The sequence below is a fragment of the Phyllobates terribilis genome, unplaced genomic scaffold (genome assembly GCF_046119375.1).
Source record: "Phyllobates terribilis strain yellow unplaced genomic scaffold, ASM4611937v1 Scaffold_3__8_contigs__length_932513732, whole genome shotgun sequence".
NCBI classification, from domain to species: domain Eukaryota; kingdom Metazoa; phylum Chordata; class Amphibia; order Anura; family Dendrobatidae; genus Phyllobates; species Phyllobates terribilis.
The window spans coordinates 814,904,991-814,927,136 of NW_027362763.1; the positions used below are offsets into that span (position 1 = coordinate 814,904,991).

The following is a 22,146-nucleotide window of genomic DNA, read 5'->3' on the forward strand; positions in this document are numbered from 1 at the left end:
TGATTGTTGCTGTACCACTCATCCAGTGGCCGTCCCTTGTCCACGCTTCAAGAGTGATACAAAAAGAAAACCATATAAATAAGTTTTTAACAGTTGCCAGAAAGCAGGGGAATGGTGTGCGGTAAGGCTGTGTGCCCACGTTGCGGATTACAAGCGTTTTTGCTGCGGATTTTCCGCAGCGGAAACGCTTGTTAAACGCTAGGTAATCCGCTCCCCATGGTCCCCAAGGGTATTCCGCATGTTCTATGCACATGCTGCGGATTTTTCTGCAGCGTTTATGCTGCGTACAAAAATCCGCAGCATGTCATTTAATTTTGCGGAAGCGCAGCGGAACTCCCGCCATTGACTTGCATTGAGATGCACAGAAACCGCGACTGTACATTTTTACAAGCGGCTTCTATGTGTCTCTATGTGCGGATGGTACCCAGTTCTGGAGGAGAGGAGACTCTCATCCAGACCTGGGTACCATTGTACCTGTAAAAAAAGAATAAAATAACAAATAAAGTTTATACTCACCTTTCCGAAGGCTTCTCTCTGAATGCCAGCAGAGCTGAAGGACCTTCGGTGACGTCACAGTCATGTGACCGCAGGCCCTTCACCGCTCTGTCTCGCGATATGCCGGCAGCCGGGAACCAGCCAGGAAGCAGCGCTGCAGCCACGCCGGGGCCTCGGGGGTGAGTATAGCTTTATTTGTTTTCATTTTTACGGTTCACACTGTATAAATCCATGCTGTTTGCATGGATTTATACAGTGTGACCTAGTTGTCAAGCACTTTCCAAGGGATGCTAATCGCCTGGAAAGCGCTTGTCAATCTGCATGCGGAAACGCATGTGAATCCGCATGTATTCTGCAGGAAAAACGCATGCACAATCTGCATGCGTTTTTTCTGCCAGGGAGATGCAGAAACGCTGCAGAAATTTTCTGCTTCATTTCTGCATCGTGGGCACATAGCCTAAGACAACCAAATAAGATAGTCTGGTAAATTTTCTACTGCTCCAGCTATTCCATCAGTGGTCCCACCAGTCTTTGTTATCTCTCTTGCAGTAATAAGATTATAATTACTCACACATAACAAAACTCAATCACTGGCTTCAGTGGCACTGTGACAACGAGGCCTTACAATTTTCAATTTTCTGGTGCTACAGAACAAAGGCTATACTTCATCAATTCTATTTATATACTGCTCTCATACAGAGATATTAAATGGCTTTGTAATTGAAGGCTTTAAGGTGCTTTATACCATCAGGACAACCTTGTTCAATTTGCTTGTTGCAGCACATGAAAAAGCCATGTGCTTATGGTACAAACCGCTTAAGCAGCCAGACAATCCTCTAATTGTAGAATGGTTAAACCCCTTAATGAGCGCCAATACGACTTAAAACTGACCTGCTGCAGGTGACAGGTGACAATCTAGCAGCTTTCAGCTATACACTATACCTGACAACTTGCTGCATCGGCCACGGGTGTTGGCACTGACCATGGCCATTTAACCTCTTAATTACTGCTGGCAATAGTGACAGCAGCATCTAGATGGTTAACAGAGTGTGGGGGCTCCCTCTTTAACCTCATCGTCATCCTGAGATTTTGATCGTGTGGTCCTGATGTTTGCCATGGCAATTTATAGCCAAATAATGGCCTTAAAAGTCTTCCAGCTATAGGGGCCTGTTTAGAAGTTAGAAACATTTAGGTGGTAAAAAATAAATGTTTTCATTCCTGTCATGTCAATTTGCATTAATTTCTGAAAAGCACCTGAAGGGTTAATAAACTACCTGAAAGCCATTTTGAATAAGTTGAGGGGCGCAGTTTTTAAAATGGTATCACTTTTGGGGATTTCCAATATATAGGACTACCAATGTCATTTCAAAACTGAACAGGTCCCTAAAAAATAAGTTTTGTAAATTTCCTTGGAAAAATGAAAAATTATTGCTATGCTTTTAAACCTTCTAAAATGTTAATAAAATAAAACAACATTTTACAAATGACGCTGATGTAAAGCAGAGATGAGGGAAATGTTATTTATTAGTGTTTTTGTGTGGTGTGACTACCTGTATTAAAGGGATAATCATTCAAAGTTTGAAAATTGCAACCTTTTTTAAAATGTTTTCATATTTCTGATATTTTTAAAAATACTGATAGTGGTAACTTTAGCTTGATATGTTTTGTGTTTAAGTATAATGTGTCACGAAAAAAACAATCTCAAAATCACTGGGATATGTTAAAGCATTCCAGAGTTATTACTACATAAAGTGACACATGGCAGATTTCAAAAATGTGGCCTGTTTATTAAATGGTTAAACTGACAAGAGTAAATTAGCGACCACGTTTTATTCCATCATCTGTTATTGCCAGGGGTCAAAGAAGTTGGACCCATTGTGATCGACTGACGAAATGGCTTAATTTTAATTAGTAGTTGCATAGCTGGGAAGACCCGTTTAAGATGTTGGTAATTATATGATAATCTACAAATGTATGAATAAGACGGTTTTGGATATTTCTTTTGTGTGTAACTGCGAGCTCAGGATACGTTTTTAATGATTGTATACTAGCATATCAGTCTCACTGAGGTTAAACTCTAAGCACATACATAAAGCACAACGTAATAAGACAAAATGAGCTGCTTAGTTTTCAAGGACTCCATAATCTATGTATGATTCTGCAAGGATATTTCAACCTAAATCACTTAAAAGAGTAGCCATTCAAAACATTTAGAGTAATAATATTTTTGGGACCTACAATTGCAGCTTTATTGGATGCCACCCATATGGTCAAACACACATATAGAAATATCAACAGTAGAAGAAGTCAACCTAAATGGGTTTTCTAAAATGTTTGAAAAATTACCAAAAAACAAGTAATGCACAAAAAAAAAAATGATATTCATCCTGTAAATCCCACTGTCATTCCAGCATCATCACTCTGGTGGTCCTGTCAACCTTTGGTACCTGTCCTGCAGTGATGTCGTTCCGACTTCCATCAAATGATCGCTGCAGCCAATTAATGACCTCAGTGGTAATGATATCAGGTCAGCAGGTGATTAATGAGGCCAGTGTCTGGCAGCAATGGTCACCTGAAGATATTAAGAAGTCATAACTACAGGCCAGCTGACAAAGACCAGCAGGGCCACGAAACTTATACTTGCCCCTTTAATCTTCCACAGCCTATTTTCTTAATCTAATGCACCTCCTGCTTTCTAGACATGCTTCTAAAACGTTGGACTAGCCCTTTAAAGATTTTTAATACATTTGTAATTTTATTTTGTTTTAAAACCGTGCATGCAAATATACCATCAAAGGTTTATGGTATAGTACAACAGTTTGTAATGTTAAGCATTTTGTTCTTAATCTTTGAAACAATTGCAAAAATGCTCAGTGAAACCAACCTCAAGGTTATGGTTCAATTTTCCTGTCACGTATGTATTCACTTTGAAACAAGGTTTAAACAAATATAAAAACAGAGCTTATTCCAATTCCTCTTTCTCTAATGGCTTAACATAGCAACACTTTATACAAAGATCCATTTGGTAAACACCTCGAGAACAGTTGAGTTGAATACAAATTGAAGATAAATATATGTCTCTAGCAAAGCAAATCTGCAGCATTTTCTGTTGCCAGGTATTTGGAAAACCATTAGTTCAGCTTTATAGTACAGTTATACAGAATTCTTCCAACATGCCCTTTCTTCATAAAAAGGATTTAGAATCAGCATTCATGTACTAGCAACCATAAAAGCATGTAATCTAGGTATCCTTATCAGAATGGAGACCCTTCTGTTTTGTCATGCCCTCATTGCGGACAAGCTTTTTAAAGAACATATTACCCATGTTCTTCAAAGGGGGTAAAGTCAATTGTTTCCTGATTACTGAATGACCAATGAATATGAAGACATGAAATTCATTTAATTGTGCATATAACTTTATATACAGTACTGGGCAAAAGTTTTAGTAAAAAAAAGGCCCAAAGTAAGAATGCTTTAAAAAATAGAAGTTTATCAATAGTGATGATCGAGCGTATTCTATTAACCCGTTTGGCGAGCACGCTCGGGTGCTCGCCAAGTATTTTGGCGTGCTCTGCATTTCTTTTTAGGTCGTCGTCCCTACAAGTGTCACGGCTGTTTGAATGCTGTGACACATGCAGAGATTGACTGTCAGACAGGCAATCTCTGCATGTGTCACAGCTTTCAAACAGCCGTGACACTTGCAGGCATGACAACATTAAAAGAAATGCTGAGCACGGCAAAATACTCTGCGAGCACCCAAGCGTGCTCGCCAAACGGGTTAATAGAACACGCTCAATCATCACTATTTATCAATTAACAAAATTCAAAGTGAATGAACAAAAGAGAAATGTAAATCATTGTGTGATGTGATTATTCTTTGACTTCAAAAACAGCATCAATTCTTGAAGGTAAAGTTGAGCACAGTTTGTGAAGTAACTTAGCAGGGAGGTTGTTCCAAACATCTTGGAGAACTAACCACAGATCTTTTGTGGATGAAGGCTTGAGAAATTACTTTTGTCTCTTCCTGTATTCCAAAACACACTGTATGATGTTGAGATCAGGGCTCTGTTGGGACCACATTATCTCTTCAAGGACTACTTGTTCTTTATGCTGAAGATATCACTTTATGACATTGGCTGTATGTGTGGGTTGTTGTCCTGCTGCAGAATAAATTTGGAGTCAGACGCCTCCCTGATGGTATTGCATTATCGTGCAAGTGTACCTAGAAGAAATGATGGTGTTTTGAAGGCAAAGGGTAGTCACACCAAATATCAATTTGATTTAGTTTTTTTTGTTCATTATCTTTTCATTTAGATAATTTATTAAAATAAAATATTAAACACTTCTCTTTTTAAATCATTTTTACTTTGCAGCATTTTTCTACATCACCTAAAACTTTTGCTCAGGTCTAATTTCTTATACAGAAATAGAAGTAGAATCATAGAATGTTAGAGTTGGAAGGGACCTCCAGGGTCATCATCTCAAACCCCCCTGCTCAATGCAGGATTCACTAAACCATCTCAGACAGATGTCTGTCCAGCCTCTGTTTGAAGACTTCCATTGAAGGAAGACTCACCACCTCTCATGGAAGCCTGATCCACTCGTTAATCACCCTCACCATCAAAAAGTTTTTTCTAATATCTAATCTGTATCTTCTTCCATTCAGTTTCATCTCATTGCTTATAGTCAATCTAGACAAATGAGAATAAAGCGGATTCCTCTACCGTGTGACAGCCCTTGAGATATTTGTAGACATCTATGAAGTCTCCTCTCAGTCTTCTCTCTTGCAAGCTATACATTCTGAAATCCTCTAACCGTTCCTCATAGGACATTATTTGCAGACCGGTCACCATTCTCATTGTTCTTTGAGCTTGCTCCGGTTTTTCTATGTCTTTTTTTAAAATGTGGTGCCCAGAACTGGACACAGTATTCCAGATGAGGTCTGACCAAAGAGGAGTAAACGGGGATAATTACTTCACGTGATCTAGTCTGTATGCTTATTTTAATGCAACCCAGAATTGTGTTTGTTTGTTTTTTTGCTGCTGCATCACACTGTTGACTCATGTTCAGTCTATGATCTATTAGTATACCCAAGTCTTTTTCACACGTTCTGTTGCTTAGCCCTATTCTTCACACTCTGTATATGCTTTTTTCCTTTTTCTTGCCCAGATGTAGGACTTTGCATTTCTCCCTTTTAAAAACCATTCGGTTAGTTGCTGCCCACAGTTCCAGTTTGTTTAGATCATTTTGAATTCTCTCGCTCTTCTCTAGTATTAGTTATTTCTCCTAGCTTTGTGTCATCAGCAAATTTAATCAGTTTACCCTCAATTCCTTCATTTAAATCATTGGTAAAGATGTTGAACAACACAGAGCCCAGGACAGAGCCTTGTGGTACCCCACTTGAGACATTCTTCCAAAAGGATGTGCAACCATTTATGACTACTCTTTGGGTCCAATCACTAAGGCAGTTATGAATCCACCTAACAGTTGACTTGTCCATTTCATAGTTGGTCATTAATTCAATAAGGATGGTATGAGATACTTTGTGAAATGCTTTGCTCAAGTCAAGATATACTATTTCTATTGTGTTTCCCTGATCCACCCCATCAGTGATTCTGTCATGGAAGGAAATTAAGTTAGTCTGACATGACTTATGAGTTACAAACCCATGCTGGCTAGTGGCCCAAGTATAGCCACTTGATCAAAATTAGTAAAATCTTTGATACATTTAATTAGGCTTAAGAAATGGAAAATCCCCTTTGTTCCTCTTAATAAATTATGATAATGCGACTGTGCATTGTAATAATTATCAGACTAAAAAAAAAGTGATTATCCACTTAAAACACCACTCAGCACCGCTACGGTCCCGCTGTGCCATCTTGTGAGCCGTAAGTCAGAAGCAATGCTCACAAGCTCTCAATACAAGTCTATGAGAGCCAGAACAAGGCTCTCTTCGACTTGTATTGAAAAGGAACCTTTGAAGCGCTCCAGCTTACACAAGCTCGCCGGCAGATCACTTTTCACAGGAGACGGAACGGAGCAGCGGCGAAACCGATTAAGGCGGAGGAAGGCGAGTATCAGACTGGGGGCTGGGAACTTACTGTACATATAAGCATAAATGAAATAAAAAAAAAAAAAAGCTGGGGTGGTGGTTTAAATATACCAGACCCGTGTTAGCAAGCAGTAATAAATAAGACCTGTAATACGGGTTTGTTTTCCCTAATACTAATCTATACATTGAGCAGCCGTTGAGCTTTGTAAATGCTTAAACATTTCTCCTAAAAAAAAAAAAAATCCTGAAATGTATTTCAAGTTAAGTTACAACAATGGAAAACGTTTACAACATAAAGTAGCCAAAAATGCTTCTTTAGCAATTTGCTTATATATTGCAACAATCAAAGTTGCTTCCTTTATCAATTTAGAGTAATAGTGTGGGGCATTGATGCCCTTAAAGTCCCACCAACTGGACTTCAAATTGGCAACACATTGCAACAGCCCCTGTGAGCATTCAATACAGGCTGCTGAAAAGTGTGTTTCTGAATCCGGGTCCCCCACACTAGTAAAAGGATTCAGAAAAAAGCATTACATTAGTAATTTATTCAGTTCCTTAATGTAGTTATAAAAGTTTCTCCAGAAAGGGAGCCTTACTCTAAGACCCAATCCACACGTCATTTACATAAAACAGCATTAAAATTCAAAGAATGGATCCCAAATAAAAACTGTACTAAAAAGCAAAGTGTGAGAAAAGGCCCTTACACATTAAATGGTCAAGGGCCAAACCCACCAATTTTGGCAGAACCAGTCATCTAATGTGTACAGGGTCATCCAGACTCTTCCTCAGCCAAATAATTATCTGTGGACTCTTTGAGGTCAACTTGCCCGACCCTTTGTTCTCATGGGAGATAAGATGGTGCTGGAGGTTTATGATAGCGGCTTATTCCCTGTTCTCTTCTGAGTGCCACCAGCATGTACATAAAGGAAAGTGTTGGGAGAGATAGTTGGTTTGACCTTTATATAAAGTGTATTCCCTATATTGAAAACCACAGTAAGGTATTATGTACACAGCAAAGCCACTCTCTATTTTCCTCTGTATGAGGTTAGAGGCCTGTGCCCATTGGGTTCCACAATCAGGATAACGTATCTTATGTCTGTTGGAGGTAAGCTCCCAAAGGTTAGTAATCAACTCAGGGATTCAAAAGACCAGTGTAACATAGAAAAAAAAATAAAATGAAAATAGTAAATACTTTAATGGATATGCATTAAAAAACTAGAAAAAGAAAAAAAAGTGTAAATATATATATCCCCCCGCCCTCCTTAAGCAAAATGGCCAAGGATGCCTTGTCGTTGGCATGAATTGGCCAAATTATGTGCTAAGCATCTTCATTTTTTCTTAATATCTAGAGCAGTAATGCTATTCATATTTCATATATATCCTGTTTTCATGCTATAGAGCTACAGAGTGCTACTTTATTTGTTTGTTTTGGTGTGTTTGAGGTGACCTGGAAGAAATTCACGCAATCACATGTGGAACATACAAATTCCATGCAGATGAGGGCCTTGGTGGAGCCCAGCAGTGTAAGGAACAAGTGCTAAAATTCAGCAGGTGTGAACCTAGCCTACCTAAAACAGATCAGTTGGATAAATGGAAGTAGAATATGTCTGTTTTTAGAATGTAAAATAAGTTCTGCATAAGGTGCTTTTTTTCAATGAAACACAGATGTACCCTATAAATCCCAACAGGGAATTCAGTTTACATTAGTTATACAGCTGATCTGCTTTGGCCAGGCTGGGTTCACAACTGCAGAATTTATGACTGAAGTCTGCATAAGCAGAATGGCCCATTTAATTATTATGGGGTTTCGGTAAGTGTATGTTTTAAGAACAGAAAAAAATAGTTTTCCATGATGAGATTTTTATTTTTCTAAACCGGACTCAACCCTGCTGTTTATGCATAGAAGTGCGCTGCTAAGAGATCTAATCTGTGCTGAATTATGCTACTGAAGAGAGTGACGTTACTGTGCCTGCTTTATGAGACTGTACTGTAATGAAGATTGTTGCTGTAATATCCCTGAATTGCACTGGCCGTGCTTCAGATTAAATTCCACTGTTAAACTGTTGAAAAAGACTCTTGTCAGATGTGTCTGGTCAGCAATTGAATCTATCGCGTGCCTGAGAGAAGCTGCAGCCTATGGTCGCCCTGAGTAACGGTTCCCCCAGGATTCATGAAACCTGTCTCGCCCAATCTGAACCTAGTGGAGTGCGTGTAACGGTCCTAAATCAAAACAAGCTTAACTCATGAATGCAGGTGTGAACCAAGCCTAGCCCTTCCTGTTGCTCAGATTATGTATTTTGGTTCATAGAACTGTGTTTTCTATTTCTTTACATGCCAAGTCTAGTTAGTGTTCCTAGAAATGTATATAAAACTGTTTTTAATGTACACAGAAACAGTGAGAAAAACTCCAAAACAAAAAGTACACATGAAAGTACACTACATTTGATGGAAGACTGGTGAAAATGAATCCATCATATACTGTAATATTTTCATACTTAATGCAAGTCCATCATATTTTGTAATATATTCATATATAAAGCATTACACAAAAATACCATACTAGCACATAGTCAAGCATACATTTTCCAACTTTTTTAATCTAGGTTTGTATAATTAATAAAGTTACGCTGATACTGACAATATGACACTACACAGCATTAAGTCCGAAGGGAACAATAGCAAATCTATATCTCTTACCGTACCGAAAAATATAAATCTGAATCCTCTGAAAAGCTGAGACATGAGGTGAGATCTTTCAGAGTGTTCTTAAAAGCAATCTTTACTGCTAAAAGAGCCAATTGTAAAGGAAGGATCTTTTCCTCCATTTTGTCTGCAGAATATATGTCCAATGTATGTTTTTACAAAGAGAGAAAGTCCGCACCTGTGCAACTGGTGAACAAATACCCTGGACCGCAATCCAAATGAGAGACAAAGAGTCCACAACTTCCAACAAGACCAGGTGCTTACCAATAGTAGAGTAAATGTCCAAAGCAATAAAAAATGTATGTATGTTTTTGATTCCTCTTCTCATAGATAAGAGATTTCCTATGTACTGTACGCCAGTGCTTATCCAGATTAGACTGGGACAGAGCAAGTAAGGAAGTAGCCCTGCACAATCGTTCTTTTGTGAGTTATAAGTAAAGCAGGATTATTTGGGATTACTTGCTTGACTTTGACCATATGGCAATTTAAAGTTGTTTATAGACATGCTGTGTGTCATCACCTTTAACATGTTCAAGCAACTTAGTCAGATATAGTTGCAAAGTGTTTGTATATATACTTAGGAAAGATTCCTCTGGTCTCTAAAATAGCTTCCAAGCCTGATACACAGTGGCTTGCGAAGGTATTCACCCCCCATTGGCATTTTACCTATGTTGTTACATTACAACCTGTGCTTTGATATTTTTGTAATCCGATTTGTGTGTGATGCATCAGCACTAAACAGTCTAAGATGGTGAAGTGAGAAAAATATAGGCATAAATTATCTTTATGGTATCAAATAACTAAAAATTGGCATGTGAATATGTATTCACCCCTTTTGCTATGAAGCCCCTAAAAATGTCTTGTGCAAGCAATTACCTTCATAAATCACATGCTTAGTGAAAGGAAGTCCACGTGTGTGCAATCTAAGTGTCACATTGTCAGTCAGTATAATCACACCTTTTCTGAAAGGCCACAGAGGCCGCAACACCATTAAGAAAGAGGCACCACTAACCAAACAACACCATGAAGAACAAGGAGATCTGCAAATAAGTCAGGACAAAGTTGTTGAGAAGTACAAGTCAGAATTATAAAAAAAATATCACAATCTCTGATGATCCCCCGGAGCACCAGCAAATCCATTATCATCAAAAGGAAAGAACATGGTACCACAACAAACCTGCCAAGAGAGGGCCGCCTACCAAAACTCTCAGCCCGGGCAAGGAGAGCATTAATCAGAGAGGCAGCACAGAGTCCAAAGGTAACCCTGAAGGAGCTGCAGAGTTCCCAAGCAGAGACTGGAGTATCTGTCCATAAGACCGTACACTCCATAGAGATGGCATTTATGGAAGAGTGGGCAGAGAAAAAGCCTTTACTTCCACTCAAACATTATTAACCTCATTTTGAGCTTGTCAAAAGACATGTAGGAGACTCCCCAAATGTATGAAGAAAGGTGCTGAGGTCAGATAAGACCAAAATTGAACTTTTTGGCCACCAAGGTAAATGTTAGGTCTGGTGCCAAACCTACACAGCTCACCACCTCAAGAACACCATTCCCACAGTGAAGCATGGTAACGGCAGCATCATGATGTCGGAATGTTTTTCGGCCGCAGGGACAGGGAAAATGGTTCGAGTCGAGGGGAAGATGGATGGTGTGAAATACAGGGATATTCTTAAGAAAAACCTGTTTCAGCCTGTCAGTGATTTGAGACTGGAAAGGAGGTTTACTTTCCAATAAGACAATGAACCAAAGCATACTGCTAAAGCAACACTCGAGTGGTTTAAGGGGAAATGTGTAAATGTTTTGGCGGAGCCTACTCAAAGCCCAGAACTTAATCCAATTGAGAATCTGTGGTCAGACTTGTAGGTTGCTGTTCACCAGAGGAAACCATCTAACTTGAAGGAGATAGACCAGTTTTGCCTTGAGTAATGGCCAAAAATCCCAGTGGCAAGATGTGGAAAGCTCATAGAGACTTATCCAAAGAGACTTGCAGCTGTAAGTTATTCAATATGCTATAAACAATCCATAAAATGTGTACCGTTTTACCTTAGAAAAAATAATGCAAATAGTTAAAAAAATAAAACAAAAAACCTGTGACTGGTTTGTTACGCCAGTCATGCAGCATTTATAGCATTTGAAGAAAGCATTGCCGATCTTACAATAACAAGTTCTAATTAGAATAATCAAATAGTAGACAATCTATTAAATGCAAAGTGGCAAATTTAATGACAAAGGAGACAATCTGATCTAGAACTATAATGAATAATGAAGAAGGGTGCAGTTTTGGTACAGGGTTTTGATCCAGTTTTTAAAGCTAATGCTAGAACTGTTTAGTAACATAAGGAAAAATATATGGGAAAGATTCGAATTCCTTTTTTTTTTAATCGACTCCTAGTTTTGTATTCAAAAACTGTACCAATTGGCTCTAAAAAGCACCATAAAGAATTTGAAGAAAAATCACTAATAACTTCTATGCAGAGAAATTCTAAATTAGTACTGCATAATGAAAATAATGAAGAAATAAGAAGTCATTAACTTAGTGTAGATCAAACTTCTAATAGAACTACAGATGAGTGGATCGATTTGAGGAGGATCAAGTTCAAGTTGAAATTCCTGAAATCCACGGTTTCATTTGTATTTGAACAAACTTTGCCAATTGCAATTAAAAAAAAAATAAATGTACAGCGCCATTTCACACATGCTGCACATTAAGTGAGCGAGCTGATGGTTTCTGGTGTGGCAGTGCGGGCCTGCCATAATGTCTTCCAGTAATCCAATCACATGGTGTAGCACAATCAGAGGGGCCATCACAGGCATTATAAAACATAGGGACCGAGGAAAGAAAGGCATTTCATGTCTGTACTGTACAGGGATAGGAGCGCCAAGAGTACACAGAATAGGGATAGAAAATGGCCTAATACAATTGTAGTGAACTACTTCAGTGCTGATGTACCATAATCAAAATGGGAGTAAAGCCCCCGTCTCACATAGCGAGATCGCTAGCGAGATCGCTGCTGTGTCACGGTTTTGGTGACGCAACAGCGACCTCACCAGAGATGTCGCTATGTGTGACACTTTGCAATGATCAGGCCCCTGCTGTGAGGTCGCTGATCGCTGCAAAGTGTCCTGGACCATTTTTTGGTCGTTGCTCTCCCGCTGGTCAGCACACATCGCTGTATGTGACCAGCGGGAGCAGCGATCAGGCTGGTAACTATGGTAAACATCGGGTTACTAGGGGCACATGCGCACCTAGTAACCCATTGTTTATCATGGTTACGAGCCTGCTAAAGTGAGCGGTAACCTCCCGCTCACTGTAGCAGAGTGGTAACCATGATAAACAATGGGTTACTAGGAGCCCGTGTGCCCCTAGTAACCCGATGTTTATCATGGTTACCAGCCTGCTCCTGCTCCAGCAGGCTGTTAACCAGGAGCAGGACATCGTGGAAAGATTCTTTCCACGATGTCGCTGCTCCCCTGATCGTTGGTGAGCCTGCCTGTTTGACAGCTCACCAGCGACCACATAGCGACGCAGCAACGATCCCTGACAGGTCGTATCGTTGTCGGGATCGTTGCAGCGTCGCTAAGTGTGACGGGGCCTTAATCGTCTCAGTCTGTAAATAGAAATCCAAGATTCAAGTGCTATACGGTGAACAGTTGTATCAGTCTAATCATCACCACTCAGTGTGTGTCTGAATTACTACTTCTGTGATATACAGCGGCAATAGCACTTTAATAGCTGCTTTTTTGTTGTTTGCTTTCACACAGTGGCAGCAAGCAAGAGTATTATTAAACCACCGATTGCAGATTTTGCAACTAAATCTGAATACAAGTATTGCTTTTTCTTGTAAATGAAAATCCGATCCCTGTATTTTGAGATCTGCCATTTTTTTTTAAAGCACCACTCCAGCATTTTTTTATTGCAGCATTTGAGTGGTGCTATTAATCTAAATACCCTGCTCTTAATCTTATACTCACCAGTTGCCATCTTCACCTGTTATCAGCATCGCTTAGGTCAGTCTCCAGCAATTTGTGACCCGCCAGATCACTCCAGTGTTTGCTGGAGCGATCCGGAAGTCGCAGCTCAATGCAAGTCTATGAGATTGAGAACAAGGTCAGAACGAGGCTCGCATAGACTTGCATTGAGATGGCAGCTCGGGACCAGAGTCGCATCGAGAACAGCTGAAGACAGAGGATGGCAAGTATAAAAGATTAGGCTAAGGGAACTTACAATAGTAGAACCACTTCAGCGCTTAAATAAGAAAAAAAATGCTGGAGTGCTGCTTTAAAGATAAATCCCCCAAATCCTGAAACTTTAATACAAATTGTTTACCTATCAGAGTGTGCGTATTGTTTAAAATTATTTTTTAAGCCCACGAATCCACACCACCTGAATACAGTGGACAGTTACTCATGCTTGATATTGGGACGTGATTCTACCTAGAATTCCTAGTCCCATCTTATTAAAGTAAAGGCACGTGGGCTTTTTTTTTTATTTTTAGTTTTTTGTTCATTTTTTTTTTTTTTTTTAAGAGGAAAAAAAAACAACAATCCTGAAACTGAAACATAGTGTAAGTATTCACCTACTAAACTGTGTTTGTTCTTTTGAATAATTTTGAGCCCTCTTCATTGCTCCAATTAGTCTAATATTAGACATGTACACATACCACCTGACTACGGCGGCTCCATTTTCTGGTCCCATCCGATTTTGTAAAGGCATGCAGCATTTTTTCCCCCAACTTATAGCAATATAAGGTCACCTTATTTTTTGAATAGTTATTTTAATTGTCTACTCTAGATACTGTACACTCCCATGGTCATAGTGCTGTTGTGCCACATATTTGTCATGAACCTACATGTATCAACTTCGAAACCTAGCATTTTAGGTTTCATTAACTTACTTTACATTTACATTTTGGCTGAATGTCATTATTTAAAAAAAGCACAAAAAAGAAAAAACAACAATAAGAGGTTATGGTTTTGTAACTGTTTGACCAGTCACATTTAACAATACTGCTGGCTGTTGCCGCAAATTACTTTCTGTGTGTGTACTTCCATAGCGACCTTATTATTAAGGGTTAAGTTTTCTTGTCAAGGGTGAGAGAATTTTAAACCAAAAATCTGCTAAGTCCACAAAGTTTAGAAACAAATTAAACATACTTTTGTTGAAAATGTATGCCGCTAAACCAAAACATGGCACTGGAGACAGAGGTGGCAGGGCTACCCTAATATCACAGATAAGAATGTGGTTGCCACTAGCACCACTGGTAATGCTGGCAGCAAGAGTCCCAGCAATGGTAGTACCAAACACAAGTCACATTCGGCCTCCTTTGCATACTCTGGCAAGCGCATTAATGGGGAGGAAGCTCAGGGTGTAATGGAGTATGTGTCCCATCACTCATCTCAATCACATCAGGATGATGTAGCTTCTGACTGGGACAACATCAGCTCCAGGCAGTGTTCTGCTCAGTCCACCTCCTCCGCTACAATAACAGTTAATGTTTGGAAGAACGAAATATCCATTTGTCTATGAAGCCTGTTTCTATTCTGACCCAAAGTCCCTTAACTCACAGCACACTGGGGGCTAAGGAACATACTTCACCAGAAAAGCATCGTCAAGTTAATATTTTGGAAGCTCTAAGTCAGCCTTTATTTTTGGAATACATGGTGCCGGAGGAGATGGACAGCATGGTTCTAATGCTAATCTGTGAATCTGTGTTGCCGGTTCTGCCACCTATGGTGGTAGGCACACTGTCACTGGTAGCAGCAATTTAAGTCAGGGCAATCCACAGGATGGGAATTGTGTGGAGGGGCAAAGAGCACTGACAATTTCACACACAGAGGCACCTGTCAGTCAAATCATGAATGATGATAAAAATGATGACGATGATGAAGATTTTGAGTTGGACAAAACTGGGGAATCAGACAGGTGGGATGATGACTTGAGGTCATCAGAGGAGGAGGTTGCTGGCACTGGCGATACACAGCGCAGGTGCTGTGCGTCAAATACATTCTCTGGCGACAAATCAGCTCTTCCTGTTACACCATGCGAGCCTTGCAGCCAATTAGCGGCCACTTCCCTCTCATTTTCTTCAGACAAAACTAACACTTGCTGCTGCTTTCTGTCACTCAAACCCTTGGAGAGCAGGTGCCAACATCACTGGAACAGCGCCCACACTGGAGGCAAGTATAACTGCTATTAAATGGAGGCGGGCCAACACCCGGCACACTCACCCATCAGCTTTTCGCAGCTCTCGGGGCAGTTGGATGTAAACAGTGTACGGAGTCAGAACATAATGGCTCTGCACATAGTCTAGTTGGTTATATATAGATATGAAATGAAGGTCATTATGATCTTCAGATTGAAAAATTGTCAAATCCAATTTATACTTCATCATATTAAAGAGATAACTACAAAGAGCACTGTTGTCACTAAGCTGTGTGGCTGCACAGCTTCTGAGCTCACGCCGCTCATTTCTGATCACACCCAACGCAGCTGCGGACTAGTCAGTGAAAAGAAATGGCGCTCCTTCTTCCTTGGCCACAAAAGCTTTTGATTAGCGAATGCTTCCGAGATCTCTTAGGCAAGAGTGACATTGGCGAACTGGTGCAACAAGGAGGTGTTTTGATTGGCTGGCTTGGACTACCCCGCAAACTGGTAGACTTAATTAACTGAAGGAGAAAGTTATTGGCACAACATTTGTGAAGTAGCTGTTTGGGTGAAGAGCTCAATGTGTGCGACTTTTGTACGAGTTCTGTACGAATACTTCTTAGCTCACTTGGCAATGGATTGGGGATGGACTATACCGCAATGTTCTTCTCACATTGACTGATGATGTGCCAATTACTAGGATCAAGTTTATTATTAGCCTCTTTTATGCCTCACTTTAGTAACATTGATAATGAGGCCGATTGGGGTTACTAATGTATGGCACATAGAAATACTATAAAATGTGAGGCACCTTGGCTTATTAATGAGAGGTACATAGGAATAATGTAAAATACATAGGAGTTACTTACTGTCAATGTGGAATCAACAAATTAGAATAAATTTGTAACACCACATGCCTCACATTAAGTCTGCTATTGCACATCATAGTCAGAGGTCATTTTTTGTCATGTTATTTTGCAAAATCACAGCCTTATCGCTCTTAGGCCACGGCCCCACTATCAGTATTTGGTCAGTATTTTTTCTCAGGAGTGGGAGCCAAAACCAGGTGAGGAACAATCAGAGAAAAGGTATAATAGAAACAAGTCACCAATTCTGCATTTATCACCCACTTCTGGTTTTGACTCCCACTCCTGAGAAAAAATACTGACCGAATACTGACCAAATACTGATAGTGGGGCTGTGGCCTTACACTAATGAACAGATTACCGGCTTTTAATCGGATATTGGGTAGTGGCCAAACTGTCGTGCTCAGGGAGTGCACAAGCTCAGAGGGCATTAACCAATGCTAACAGATTTTATTTGCCTAAAGTATGGTGATAGCTATAGTATATCAGAATAAAGATTCATGGGACAAAATATAAATGACATGGTATTAACCCCTTACCAACATGTGCCCGTACATGTACAGCACATGGCGTGATCTGATCAGCTGTCATGTGCCCCTAGTAGCCACGGGTGAAATCGCGATCTACCTACGGCTGTTAACATGTTAAATGCCGCTGTCAATCTCTGACAGCTACATTTAACATGGCCGTGGCGGAAGGACATCACTAGTCCCGCCATGTCACATAACCACGGGTCACCGATGGCTTGGCATGACAACCCGGGGTCTGCAGGAGACCACTGCAGTTTTCATAGCATCCTGGCAATGAGCATCTCCCAGTGCTCATTGCTTGTGTGTAACAGAAATGCTCACTTGCTATCAGATCATCGCCTGTGTGTAGCAGAGGCGATCAGGCAATCGCAGCTTCTAGTCTCGCATGGAGACTATTGAAGCATGTAAAAAATAGAAAAAAAAAGTTTAAAAATATTAAAAAAAATATATAAAAAGTTTAAAGTCACTCCCTTTTGCCCCATTCAAAATAAAACAATAAGAAAATAAATCAAATATACACACACATTTGGTATCGCCGCGTTTAGAATAGCCCGATCTATCAATATAGAAAAATAATTAATCCAGTCGGTAAATGGCGTAAATGAAAAAAAATATCAAAACGCCAGAATTACGTTTTTTTTGTTGCTGCAACATTGCAATAAGATGCAATAATGGGCGATCAAAACATCAGATCTACCCCAAAATGGTATCAATAAAAACGCCAACTTGGTGCGCAAAAAATGAGCCCTCACCCGGACCCAGATCCTGGAAAATGGAGATGCTATGGATCTTGGAAAATGGCACCTTTTTTTCCCCCACCACTTAAATAAAAAAGAACCTATACATGTTTAGTATCTACGAATTACCTGGGGAATCATTATGGCAGGTCCGCTTTAGCATTTAATGAACATGGTAAAAAAATAAATAAATGTGGAATTGCACTTTTTTGGGGAGTTTCATCGCACTTGGAATTTTTTCCCTGTTTTCCAGTACACTATATGGTAAAACCAATGGTGTCGTTCAAAAGTACAACTTATCCAGCAAAAAATAAGCCCTCACATGGCCATATTGACCGAAAAATAAAAAAGTTATGGCTCTGGGAAGAAGGGGAGCAAAAAAAATGAAAGCGCAAAAACAGAAAATGGCCCGGGGGTGAAGGGGTTAAACTGAACATATCTTTGCAGGAACTTTCATCTGGAGCAATATTTCCCAGGAGAAAACCTGACATAATTACGGATATATCAATATTTGCCATCATTATTAAGCAGGGCTCCACATACTTGTCTATTATGCCAAGAAACAGTTTTTCAGTGTCAAACCTGTCACGCGGCAGGTACAGAAGACTACCCCAGAAGACAGTGTGAGAAGCAGCCAATTAGAGTCAGCCGTCACGAGCCAACAAAAGATTTCCAAAGTCATCAATGGGAAAATGATTCACTATATATTGGATAAGTCTCGGAGTCACTAAAAAAAGCCACAAAATTATTTTACACGGTCTTGTATAAAAGTAAAAAAAGAAATAATAATAATAATAATAATTTTAAAAATCTATTTAAATTTGAAAAATAAATGTTAACCAATCACCTGATGACAATTGCAGTGTTTGTGATGCCAACATCCAGTACTGGCATTGGAGTAGTTAAAAAATGCAGGTAGAGATACTTACTGTATAAAGGATTTCTTAATAATTATTCATATAATTTCAGAACCAAATTATTACTGAAGCAGAGTGGAAATAAATGATATATATCGGACATTTTCTTGTCAACTTCACACACTGCAGGTAAAGTACAGACGGTACCTGACCTTCTATTAAAGCGTCATACTTTATATCCCAATGCTAAACACTGCCTCGGACCTCCTGCACATTCAGATTGAATAATAAGCTAAAAGGGGTGATTGCCCCTAGTAACTCATACTCAACTCTTTCTGATACACTGTCAATTATTTACAGACAACTCCTAGACATAAATATCTCAGAGAATTTGCAATGACTTCTCTTAACTTAAGCACACATTATAACATTATCCCATACATAAATCGGCTTTTCACTGCAAAAGGTTACATTTATCAGTTCAAGCCTCACTCAAGAAATGGCATCAAATAGTCATCATAATAAGCTAAAGCAGACCACAACCTTCACAGTTAAAAAGGCTTCAAGAATTCTTTCCTGCTACGCATAAAGTAGATTAACAGAACAGAATAACTGGAATATAAAAAAAGGAATCACTGGAAGATTAAATCTAACAAGGCATGAAAATTGTAAAGTAAGCTGATGCATATTTCAGATCTACATTTATTATATACATACACTCATTAAGAAAATGATGAGAGATGTAAACCTTAGCACAAAAATCATCTAAACGCAAATATTTTATGCAAAATGTTTGGATAATTGTCACTTACTTGATATATGAGGAAAACCAAATCGGAATCCATAGGTACAAAATAAGTGATCAGGTATACAGCTGTTGCATGTGGGGAAATGAGCAAGGCTCTCTCCGAGCTCTGAAATCATCCCAACTGGCAGCTTCGCCTGGCGCCACCAACCTCTCGTGAATGAAAGAGCTCCTGACAGAGACCTGGGATGCTCACACCCCCATGCTTTCATCGCAGCCTAGCCTGTGGAGCACTAGTGATACAAATGGCCGATCGCTCACAGCCAGCTAAGATTTACAGGAGAAAAGTATACTGCATAATTGCCAAGCAGAATTTAATGTAACGTAACATTGAAAGGTTTTGATTAGCAGTAACATGTGCAGCTCCAGGACTACATGAACCAAAATGTTCCCTTTTTTCCTTGTAGAGGAACATTCTAAGCAATAGTGTTCATTAGTATCAGAGAGGTACCAAACTGAATAGCTCTCACACATGCAGAAACGTCGCTGTAGGTTCAGCCCTGAATTGTGCTAGCAATACATTTGGTTAAAATAAATTATCTGGAAAGAGAACATTGACAGTAATGGGCACCTACAGCAGAACGCTACCCTGTTATTCAGTGTTTTGTTAAATTGCAGAGCTGTCGAAAGCTGAAGTACAATTGCTGCTCAATCCAACAAGACTAAATTTCATCTACAATTTTAGACGTAGGATAACACCATATCTAGAACAAGTTAATATTGTCATGACTCTAACGCCATTACAACATATAACCATTACTGACAAACGTCATAAGAGAGTTAACAATTAGTGATGAGCGAGCGTGCTCATTTAACCCTTTCAGCCTGCATATTTTCCTTCTTTGTTTATCTTATTTTAGCCACTTCAGGTGTGAAAAGCTGTGAACTGGCTAAAAAAAGAGAGACCTGACTGTCCTTCTGGTGGCTTCTGTTTGGAAACCGAATACTAGTTTAAACGCACAATGCAAAAAAAAAAAAAAAAGAAAGTTGCAGCTGGCAAAGCCACCAATAAAACAACCAAGATGCCAAAAAAGACGCTTTAGGAAAAACATTTTCCTGAAGTGTCCTCTGCTTAAAAAAACTCTGTGTACGACGGCATCAATAAGATATGTGTGTATATACCCCTGGATTTAACTGTATGGGTCAGTGGTCTACCAACATTGCTGGATAATGGCACATAGTGTGAACCTAGGTTAAAATTTAGTCCATGTATAAAAAACTACAGCATATATCAAAAGAGCATGCGACATCTTGTGCCGAACTCTTGAACACTCATCCACCAGATCCATTTGCGCCTTAAGAACCAAATATTTGCTTTTTTCCATTGTCACTGCCAAAATCCCTAGCATTTTAATTTTTCTGGTGTTTTCTAAGTCATTTAAGAGCTTGTTTTGGGCAGAAAGAATGGTAATTTTCAAAGCCACCATTTTTGACTGCAAAAAAACTAATTAAAGGGAATCTATCAGCAGGTTTTTGCTATGTAATCTGAAGATGAAGATTTCAAGGAAGTGTCACTTATCAAGCTGTGTGCTATTGTTTACTTACAATTAAGGTTTTATCACCTGGTGATTATCATTGTATGAACTACCACAGCATGTGACACCTAATCTGACCACACCCCCTCCTGTGATAAGCAGTCACTGTCTATAGACTATGTATATAGAGAGCCTGGTGTGGAAGGGGCAGCTATCTCAGCTCTGCTGCATGCTACATCTAAAAACTCAGTGTGAAAACTGCTGCACCCAGTAAAATAGGTAATACATTGTTAGATTCAGAGGGTCTCTCTGCCTACATCATGCTGCTCTCAGATGACATAGCAAAAACCTTTAACTTTCATTAGTTCTTTCTGAGGGGCAAGGAAAAAAACTGATAAGGAATTAATGTTTGACAAAAATTTCTGCTTCTAATCATTAAAAGAAATCTTTCAATAAGAGTGATCCCCCTCTATCCCCTAATCAAATATGCAGGTATTTGAAGTGTAAATCCATCAACACCCTAAGGTCAAGTCCACTATTTGGTCAGTATGTTACCTCAGTATGTGTAAGCCAAAAGCAGGTGAGGAGCAATCAGAGGAGAAGTATAATAGAAACACGTCACCACGTCTGTATTTTTCACCCACTAATGGTTTTGGCTTACACATACTGAGGTAAAATACTCAACGTGTGTACGTGGTCTTATATCTTCTGTTGCTTTAAATGCGCTGTACCTCCACACGGCATTTCCCTGCCACGCTCCAGGGTTCTTTAGCTTGATTAATAGCTCACTGTCTGACTGACATCAGGTTCCAAGGAAGAAATCAGACAGCGAGCAACTAATCAAGCTAAGGGCTCTTTCAGACGTCTGTGTCTCCGGTACATGTGGTTTCCACACGTACCGGAGACACATACACACGCAGACCCATTCAAATGAATCGGTCTGTGCACATGTCAGTGTGTTTCCATGGACCGTGTGTCCATGTGCTCCACAACCTGGCATGTCCGTTTTTTACCCGCCGCAAAACGTCTCACACTGATGACACACGGATGACATCTGTGTGATACATACCAGTGCCTGGGAATCAGCTGTACAGTTAGCGCTGTTCCCAAGCGCCGGATGCTGAATGCTTCCCTCATCATTGTCCCCAGCCGGCGCTGCAATCAGTTCGTGCAAAGGACAGCGTTGAGAGTAGTAGTCTGCTCCCGCTGTCTCCAACAGTAAAAGTAAGAATAAAATAAAAAATCCTTATACTCACCTGTCCTAAATGTCCACCGCTGTAATACATCTGATTGCTCGCGCCGAGGAGCCGGGGAGAATGACTCCCTGCAGTGAGGGGGCCCCTGAACAGCGCTGAGCTCAGTGAGTAACAGGACACCGCTCACTGAGCGCAGCAGAGGTCCGGGGCCCGCTCGCTGCACCGAGTCATTCTCCCCGGCGTGAGCGGTCAGGTGGATTACAGCAGTGGACACTTAGGACAGG

General features: G+C 39.9%; 1 protein-coding gene across 5 annotated transcripts in view; it reads right to left on the reverse strand.

The window, feature by feature from the left end:
* Positions 1-22,146, reverse strand: part of TIAM2 (TIAM Rac1 associated GEF 2) — a 518,307-nt gene that overhangs the window by 52,408 nt on the left and 443,753 nt on the right. The window contains exon 1 of one of the 5 annotated variants that reach the window (XM_073672434.1): positions 19,199-19,616. The exons of the other annotated variants lie outside the window; for them this stretch is intronic. Coding sequence (XP_073528535.1) covers positions 19,199-19,231 — 33 coding nt within the window. The 5' untranslated portion in view covers positions 19,232-19,616. Of the gene's footprint in view, positions 1-19,198; positions 19,617-22,146 lie in introns of those variants that run through there. 5 annotated transcript variants of the gene reach the window in all.